Source organism: Oncorhynchus kisutch, linkage group LG18 (assembly GCF_002021735.2).
Source record: "Oncorhynchus kisutch isolate 150728-3 linkage group LG18, Okis_V2, whole genome shotgun sequence".
In the NCBI taxonomy this organism is placed as follows: domain Eukaryota; kingdom Metazoa; phylum Chordata; class Actinopteri; order Salmoniformes; family Salmonidae; genus Oncorhynchus; species Oncorhynchus kisutch.
This window is the reverse complement of record NC_034191.2, coordinates 34,132,672-34,142,874: the sequence shown is the minus strand read 5'-3', so window position 1 is coordinate 34,142,874 and position 10,203 is coordinate 34,132,672. Positions and strand designations below refer to the sequence as shown.

Sequence of the window (10,203 nt, the reverse complement as noted above, 5' to 3'; positions counted from 1 at the left end):
ACCCATAGCACTTTCAGATCACGCCTTTGTCCACCTCCGCTTTGACCTCTGCAAAAACATCCCGAGGTCAAAGAGCTGGAAATTCAACACCTCCATGCTATCAAACGAAGTGTTCCAGACATTGGTAACTACATGGATAGACAACTACACACAAGACAACAAAGATTCTCCTGTTTCTCCGGCCACAATGTGGGACGCTGCTAAAGCCACACTAAGGGGCCATCTAATTGCATATGCTTCCTCTAAGAAAAATGCAATGGAAGCACACAGGCTAGATCTTGAGAGGGAGCTGGAATGCTGTGAAAAATACATAAACAATCCCCAGACAGCACCTCCTGGAGTCATCTTAAAGCAGCCAAAGCCAAACTGAATTTGGACTACACTCGGGAAAAAAAAAAAATGTTTTCTTTACTAAACAGAAATACCACAAGTATAGCAATAGGCCCAGTAGATTGCTTGCTTACCAATTAAAAAAAGGAGCAGTCAGAGTGTACAATCATGGCTATCCGAACAGTAGAGGACGAGGTCACATATGACCCAAAAAATATCAATTTCACTTTTCATAATTTTTACTGCAAACTATATACCTCTGAGAGAAAACACACGGAGGCAGAACTCCACTCTTTCCTAGAGGGAATCTCGCTACGTAAACTATCAGAGACCGACCAAGAAGATCTCATTTCCCCCTTCACTCCTGAGGAGATCCTGGAGGCAATTACCTCCATGCCACCTAATAAGTCCCCAGGCCCAGATGGATTCCCCAGAGAGTTCTACAAAGCTTTTTGGCCCCAGCTCAGCCCTGTCTTCATGCCAATGCTGGAGGATTTTTGCAAAAACTGAGTTCTCCCAGACTCAATGCACACAGCTCGCATTACAGTGTTGCTAAAAAAGGACAAGGACCCCCTATCCTGCTCGTCCTTCCGGCCCATAAGCTTGTTGGATTTCGACTATAAAATAATTACCAAATTGCTCGCCAAAAGGCTAAACACTCTTCTTCCCAAAATAATAAAAGCGGACCAAACTGGATTTATTAGAGACAGATACTCTTCTGATAACATTCGCCGTCTTTTTGATATTATTGATCAAGTAAACGCACAGAAGACCCCTGTCCTGCTGGCTTCACTGGATGCTGAGAAGGCGTTTGACAGGATGGAGTGGCGCTTTCTGTTTTCAGTCTTAGAAAAGTTCAATATGGGCCCAAATGTTATTAAATGGATCAAATCACTATACTCTCATCCAAATGCCATGGTGACTACTAATGGACTGAACTCTGACAGATTCCCTCTGGAATGGGGCACAAGACAAGGGTGCTCGCTGTCGCCCCTGCTCTACTTGTTGGGGGCGGAACCTCTGGCAGAGCTGATAAGGAGCAATCCAAGTATTAGGGGTGTTTCTGCAGGCGGCCTGCAGCACAAGATTTCGCTTTACGCGGATGATGTCTTGCTCTACATATCCAACCCTGAGAAATCCCTCCCTCTCATTTTAGACACAATTGCTCAGTATGGCAAGTTTTCAGGTTATAAGATCAGTTTGAACAAATCCAATGTCTGCCCTCTCAATATTACACTCACCAGCTCTATGAAGACACTATGTCCTTTCCAATGGAAAACACAGGGGTTTCAATACCTCGGGATCTTCATAACACCAGATCTGAATAGCCTTTTCAAGGAAAATTATCTGACACTCCTGGATCGAATCAAGAACGATCTCCAAACCTGGATCTCCCTCCCAATTAGCTTAGTAGGAAGAATTAATGTCATCCGTATGAACGTCCTCCCTAGACTGAACTACTTATTTCAGATGCTCCCATGCTATCTCCCAGTTTCCTTCTTCAAAACAACTAACCAAAGCATCACCAAATTTATATGGGGCAATAAAAAACCTAGGATCAAGTTTTCCACTCTATCGAAACCTGAATCTAAGGGTGGTCTTGCCCTTCCCTCCCTTCAATTGTACTACTGGTCTGCCCAAATCCGCAACATGCTAACATGGATCACAAACAGATAAGAGTCAATGTGGATTCAGATAGAAGCCCAATCCTGTGGTTCATTGCCCTTAAGCTCAATTATATTCATTAATAACTTTAGTGAAGTGGGCAACATAGCCAAAACCTTTGTGATTTACAGCACCCTACTAGCGTGGAGGGACTGTAAGAAATACCTGGGCATTTCCTCCCAAATATGTTCTCACTCGCCTATAGTAGGCAACCCAGACTTGCCAAAAGCCCTGAGGGATGCCAACTTTGCCAACTAATCTTTGGCATACTCTAGGAATCAGGACCTTTTCAGACCTATTTCATCAGAAAACCACTACACTGAAATCCTTTCAAGAGCTCTGCAGTGAATTTGATGTGCCAAGATCCCATTTTTTTAAATATCTTCAAATTAGACATGTAATTTCCTCATTTACCTCCAAGAGGAGGTTTAGAACTCAGTTGAATGAAGTTGAAACCCTTCTTGTCACAGCACAATCCATTAAAGACAAAATATCTTACATCTATAGACTCCTCCTTTACTCCTTTGAAAATAATTTGGGAAAAGGACCTTGGTCTGACTATCAGTGATGAGTTATGGACGGAGGTTTGCAACAGGGTATACTGTGCCTCTACTAATGTAAAAATGAAAGAATCTAACTACACATTTTTGTACACATTTTATTATACTCCTTTTAGACTCCATAGATTGAAAACAGATATGTCTCCTAACTGTAAAAGATGTACCTCTGAAAGTGGAACCTATATGCATGTATTTTGGAGCTGTAGAGAGATTGCCAGATTCTGACAGAGAAAATTTGCTTATGACTATTACATACTTTGCTAAGAAATGTATTCTTCTATTGTGGGCCTCTAATACCCCTCCTACATTTAAAATGTGGATTGACCAGATTGTTGACTTTCTTCCTCTTGAAAAGCTCACTTATGACCTCCACAAGAGACAGCCCAAGTTTGATAGACTCTGGTCTCTACTATTCAACTATATTTCAAACTGGACAGAGTGAACGGGGTGACTAGGGAAATGTGCAGATACATGTTGTGTAAGGTGCTGTAAAATCTAAAAACTAATTATTGGCCCGTCGTCTCAGCGAAGGCTAGAAATAGCTAATAAGAACCTTGATAGTGCTGCTGCAAGTGTTATATATGTTTTTTTTGTGTTTCTATTTTTATTTTTGAGTACGTGTGTGTATGTATGGGTATATATATATATGTATATATATATATATGTGTGTGTGTGTGTATGTGTGGGTATGTATGTATATATATATATATATATATATGCACCAAGGAAAATGAATAAATAAAATAAAATGAAAACACTTATTATTTTTCTTAATCTTTCATATTAATTGTTTGTTTTTTTCAAATGTATTATTATAATATTTTTTGACTTTTTATTTTTTATTTTTTTAAGCCTGTCACATCTGTGAATGTGGACCTGGCATCCACAATCACTCAACCTCAACCCAATTGAGATGGTTTGGGATGAGTTGGACAGCAGAGTGAAGGAAAAGCAGCCAACAAGTGCTCGGCATATGTGGGAACTCCTTCAAGACAGTTGGGAAAGCATTCCAGGTGAAGCTGGTTGAGAGAATGCCAAGAGTGTGCAAAGGCAAAGAGTGGCTACTTTGAAGAATCTCAAATTTCAAATCTCAAATATATTTTGATTTATTTAACAATTCTTTGGTTACTACATGATTCCATATGTGTTATTTCATAGTTTTAATGTCTTCCCTATTAGTCTACGATGTATAAAATAGTAAAAATAAAGAAAAAACCCTTGAATGAGTAGGCGTGTCCAAACTTTTGACTGGTACTGTATTTCAATGCAACCCCATTGTGGTAAGAGCTATGGAAACAGTGGTTAAACATTGAGATGTATTTACCTCTTGTGTCTACAGATCCTTTGTGTATGTGTCACGTTGACAGAAGTAATACCTTGCCTGTAGACTTAAGCTTTATTATGATGATAGTATTTCCATGAATGAAATTGTGTAATGAAGCATGTGTGTAACGGTATGACTTACTTGTTAGATTGTACAACATAGAATGAAGGGTTTGAAAGGATAAAGTGTCTGGTTTTAAAAAATAACTATTTTAATATAGTTATTTTGACAGAACCTCCTTGGGTAGTTTAAGTCATTACCAGGAAATTGTATTAGTATAAAATAATATAATTGAATATATATATATATACAGTTGTTAGGTTGTACAACATAGAATGAAGGGTTTGAAAGGATAAAGTGTCAATGTGGATTTTTTTGTATATATACAAAACAATTTGGTCATACAATACAGCTCAGTATAATTTATTTTATAGTAATTTTTGCTTTATCTAGGGTGCTAATAATTTTGGATGTGACTGTATGTTAAGTTTTATGTTGGACCCAGGAAGAGTTAATGGGGATCTTAATAAACTAAATGAAACTAAACCATAATACTTCAAGACTAGAAAGCATACAGCGTTTCTAGTTTCACAATGTCTTCATATAATTTATATCCGCCATGGTTGGCCTATGCAAAACTCTCTACATGACATCCACATTATTTACTTAATCTTCTTAGTTCCTGAAGGAACATGGCCTGATATCCACATTATTCCTAACAACACATTTTGGATTGCAGGAGGCTAATTTCGGCGCCCAGAACCAAATGTTTAGAATAACAAGAGGCCTAATCCTCCTGCATTGGAGCATACAATAGCCATTGTATGAAATTACACTTGTTGTTGTATATTGATCCACTAGGTTTACTGTTAAATTATTCAGTAATGTGGATATCATGGAGAGAGTTTTGCATAGGCCAACCATGGCTGATATAAATAATATGAAGATAGTGAAACTAGAAAAGGACATTTCCTGCTCACACAATGGGAAATAAATATGCTATTGGTGAGCTAATATGTTGCATTTTATCCGTCCAAGCACATAGCAGTAGGCTATGGTGGCTTTTTCATGGCTAATGTCTAAATCGATAGGTGGGCTAAATCAACAGGTTAGCCAGGCTAAACAGGTATTTCTTCTCTCAAGTGTTACTGCCAACATGTGTAAAAAAATGTTTTTGCCTGGGGGTATTTTGGTCGTCATTCTGACCGTCCCATTGGTCAGAAGGCTGCGACTAGTTGAGTTCTCTGCATCCATACACAGAGCTATGGTTGCAAGGACTGGCCACACCTATCTTTTTAAGATTTCAAAAACAATACCTGTTAAAGTAAATATTTTTCTCAGAAAAAAATTGAGCATACATTATAGCTCAGTGTTTATTATTTATTTTATACAGTCTTTTTTGCTCATCTTTATCAAGGGTGCTAATACATTTCAGATGTGACTGTATTTTATGTGGATCCCAGTAAGAGTGGCTACTGCATGTGCAGCAGCTAATGGGGATCCTAGTAAACTAAACTAAATCATAATACTTCAAGACGAGCAAGCATACATATTTTCTTTAGGGAATGTCATTGTTTCACCATCGTCATATTATTTATATCAGCCATGGTTGGCTTATGGAAAACTCTCTCCATGATATCCACATTATTAACTTACTCCTCTTCATTCCTGGGGGAACATGGGGCCTGATATCCACATTATAATGGCATAACAACTGTTCACATTGACATGTGACTAATTTCAGCACCCAGAAACAAATGTTTAGAATAACCAGTGGTGGAAAAAGTACCCAGTTGTCATATTTGAGTAAAAGTAAAGATACCTTAATAGAAAATGAATAGTAAAGTGAAAGTCACTCAGTAATATACTACTTGAGTAAAAGGTTCAAAGTATTTGGTTTTTAAATATACTTAACTATCAAAAGTAAATGTAATTGCTAAAATATACTTAAGTATCAAAAGTAAAAGTACAAGTATAAATGGAACCAGACAGCATAATTGTCTTGTTTTAAATTTTTTTAAATCATTTACAAACGAAGCATGTGTTTAGTGAGTCCGCCATATCAGAGGCAGTATGGGGATGAGCAGGTATCTTCTCTTGATAAGTGTGTGAATTAGACAATTTTCCTGTCCTGCTAAGCATCCAAACTGTAACCTGTACTTTTTGGTGTCAGGGAAAATATATGGAGTAAAAGTACATCATTTTCTTTAGGAATGTAGTGAAGTAAAAGTACAAGTTGTCAAAAATATCAATAGTAAAGTAAAGTTGGTTAGCTAATATGTTGCATTTTATCAGTCAAAGCAGAAAGCTGTAGGCTATGGTGGCTTTTCACATGAATAATGGCTAAATTGACAGGTGGACTAAATCGACAGGTTAGCCAGGCTACATAGGTATTTCTTCTCTCAGGTGTTCCGGCCAAAATAGCCTGAGGTGACTTCATCATCATTCTGACCATCCCATTGGTCGGGGGCTGTGACTAGTTGAGGACTTTAGCGGTAATTGGGAGGAAACGGGAGCTGGCTGCAGTGTTCCAAACTATTTGGAAGGGAGTGACACGGGAGGGTGCATTTGGGTATATATAGCACCGTTTGTGCAACTTTCCTGACAATCTCCCTGGACGAGGAAGAGAAGGGAGCATCACGAAGTGCGGAGGAAGACTGGCTGTTTACCGAAGCTATGGCCATGGCTCTCAATGTACTTTTCTTTGTATTGATCACATCAGTGATTATACAAACCGCGACATCGAGCACCTTCAAATCGTAAGTACACTAAAACACATTTGTAGAAAGCAGTAGATTAAACACACAATCATCTATTTTTATTTACATGTCTGGCTGGATGCAACAGACTTCAAATGTAGGAATTAATTATACTCTGAATTATTCACGCTATGCAGGTGTAGAATAGCCAACCTAAACGATATACATATTTTAGTTATAAACATATTAAATATAAAACAGTATTTTCTAGGCTCACTGCACTGACAACTGAATAGATAATTGCAAGCATCTATATCTGTGAATAATACAAAAAAAGAGTGGTAATGCCACAGGACATCACTGTTATACATACAGTACCTCTATCTCTCTGCATGTGAGGCTTTTCATTTGTTATGAGACATGCTGGCAAATTGAACTATAGAACAAATCCTACTTGTGATAGCTGTTATACAGTGCATTCAGAAAGTATTCAGACCCCTTGACTTTTAACAAATGTTAAGTTACAGCCTTATTCTAAAATTGATTTAATAAAAAATATCAACCTAGACACCGTACCCCATAAAGACACAGCAAACCATGTTTTTTGTTTTTATGTTTGCAAATGTATTAAAGAGAACGCTCACATGTTACATACAGTTGAATTTGACATAAACCAAGTTAATGACGGCAACATAAGTGTTTCAACCACTCCACATATTTCTTGTTAACAAACTAGTTTTGGCAAGTTGGTTAGGACATCTACTTTGTGCCTGACACAAGTCATTTATCCAACAATTGTAATTCCAGTGCTTCAGAAGTTGCAGAAGGTGCTTCAGAAGTTTACATACACAAAGTTGACCGCTTGGAAAATTCCAGAAAATGATGTCATGGCTTTAGAAGCTTCTGATCGGCTAATTGACATTTGAGTCAATTGGAGGTGTACCTGTGGCTGTATTTGAAGGCCTACCTTCAAACTCCGTGCCTCTTTGCTTGACATCATGGGAAAATCTAAAGAAAACAGCCAAGACCAATAAATTGTAGACCTCCACAAGTCTGGTTTATCCTTGAGAGTAATTTCCAAATGCCTGAAGGTGCCATGTGAATCTGTACGAACAATAGTACACAAGTATAAACACCATGGGACCACACAGCCGTCATACCGCTCAGTAAGGAGACGCGTTCTGTCTCCTAGACATGAATGTATTTTGGTACGAAAAGTGCAAATCAATCCCAGAACAACAGCAACATACCTTGTGAAGATGCTGGAGGAAACGGGTAAAAAAGTATATCCACAGTAAAACGAGTCCTATATCGACATAACCTGAAAGGCCGCTCCGCAAGGAAGAAGCCACTGCTCTAAAACCACCATAAAGCCAGACTACAATTTGCAACTGCACATAGGACAAAGATTGTACTTTTTGGAGAAATGTCCTCTGGTTTGATTAAACAAAAATAGAACTGTTTGGCCATAATGACCATCGTTATGTTTGGAGGAAAAAGGGGGAGGCTCGCAAGCCGAAGAACACCATTCCAACCACGAGGCATGGGGGTGGCAGCATGTTGTGGGGGTGCTTTGCTGCAGGAGGTACTGGTACACTTCACAAAATAGATGGGATCATGAGGTAGGGAAATGATGTGGATATATTGAAGCGACATCTCAAGACATCAGTTGGGAAGTTCAAGCTTGGTCGCAAATGTGTCTTCCAAATGGACAATGACCCCAAGCATACTTCCAAAGTTGTTGCAAAATGGCTTAAGGACAACAAAGTCAAGGTATTTGAGTGGCCATAACAAAGCTCTGACCTCATTTTCCTATAGAAAATGTGTTGCTAGAACTGGAAAAAGCATGTGCGAGTAAGGAGGCTTACAAACCTGAGCCAGTTACACCAGCTCTGTCGGGAGGAATGGGCCAAAATTCAACCAACTTATTGTGGAAGGCTACCTAAAACGTTTGCCCCAAGTTCAACAATTGCCAGGCAATGCTACCAAATACTAATTGAGTGTATGTATACTTCTGACCCACTGGGAATGTGACGAAATAAATAAAAGCTGAAATTAATCACTCTACTATTATTCTGACATTTCACATTCTTAAATAAAGTGGTGATCAACTGACCTAAGATGGAATTTTTACTAGGATTAAATGTCAGGAATTGTGAAACTGAGTTAGACAAATGCTTTAAGATGTATGTAAACTTCTGACTTCAACGGTAAGTATTCAGACCCTGTACTCAGTACTTTGTTGAAGCACCTTTGGCCATGATTACAGCCTCGTGTCTTCTTGGGTATGACACTACAAGCTTGGCATACCTGTATTTGGGGAGTTTCTCCCAGTCTTTTCTGCAGATCCTCTCAAGCTCTTTCAGGTTGGATGGGGAGCATCTCTTCACAGCTATTTTCAGGTCTTTCCTTTGATGTCGATTGGGCTCAAGTCAGGGCTCTGGCTGGGCCACTCAACTGTTCCCCGGTAGGCCGTCATTGTAAATAAGAATTTGTTCTTCACTGACATGCCTGGTTAAATTAATAAATTGCGCTCAAGTGTATCCTGTTTCCATGGATAATCCTTGATGTTTCTACAACTTGATTGGCATCTACCTGTGGTAAATTCAATTATAAAACATTTAAGCCATTTTAGTATAAGTCCAAAGTAAAGAAATGTGAAAAGTCAAGGGGTCTGAATACAAATGCACTGTATGTGCATCTTAGATGTTGAAACACTTCCCCCTTTTGGTCTGATTTCCTTCACTTTCCCTCTGTTTAATCATCCCCAACACATGGTTGACAGTCCATGAAAACAACTCATTGGTATCCATTCCTACACTCTCCAAAACAGAATCAATTGTGCCCTCCATTGGACTGAGTGGGGCACATAGCCAGAGACATATGGTCACTTTGTCCCCAACTTTAAAAAATCAGTAGGGTACAAAGGAACTAAAGAGCTGTTTGAGTACACTGCCACTTAAGTATTATTACCACAGCTGCATTCATGCTGACTCTTTCCCCTTTTAGGATTTACTTGGTGACGGTCAGCTCGGAGGTGGTAGGAGGGACCACAGAGAAACTTTGTGCTCAGGTCCACCAAGCCACAGAGCCTCTGTTGTTGAATGTGTCGCTGGAAATGGAGGGTGGCAGCGGTACCGTTCTACTGGAGGAAGACGTAACACAGGACTTCTATCGCTGCATCTCCTTCCAGGTCAGCTGTAACTGTGCTGTGTTCAGCAGGCTACAACGTTGTGGACCGCTCTGATATAAATATTTCATGTAGAACCAACATGCCTCTCTGACAGAGCTGGCTTGATACTTTACATGTATGACATTTCTAACTGCAAGGTTCCACAACGATGTGATGCGCTATATATCAGGATCTTCTATAATACTATGGAAACTAGTACTGGTCATCCTCTACCATCTAAAGAACACAATTCTTACTAGACTCAAGCTAGCTATGCACATTCATTCAACACTTCATTATTTTATGAGTAGTCAATCATGTTTTGTGGAATTCAACTTGGATTACAGGCTGGGTGTTGTATGGAAAATGATCCAACCTATGAAAGGCAATAGCAGTTATATTAATCATACTTTGCTATCTACCACTTAACAAAAAGCCCTCTGTTCTCAAGCT

General features: G+C 39.0%; 1 protein-coding gene across 4 annotated transcripts in view; it reads left to right on the top strand.

The window, feature by feature from the left end:
• Positions 1 to 6,404: 6,404 nt before the first annotated feature.
• Positions 6,405 to 10,203, top strand: part of LOC116354754 (alpha-2-macroglobulin-like) — a 22,724-nt gene continuing 18,925 nt past the window's right edge. For 2 of the 4 annotated variants that reach the window (XR_004203968.1, XR_004203969.1), the window contains exons 1-2: positions 6,405 to 6,638; positions 9,588 to 9,771. Coding sequence is in view for 2 of the 4 variants with exons in the window: in XM_031795874.1 (XP_031651734.1) it covers positions 6,556 to 6,638; positions 9,588 to 9,771 (267 nt within the window). In the remaining 2 variants the exon portion in view is untranslated. The remainder of the gene's footprint in view (positions 6,639 to 9,587; positions 9,772 to 10,203) is intronic. The other 2 variants (XM_031795874.1, XM_031795875.1) reach the window with 1 other exon arrangement.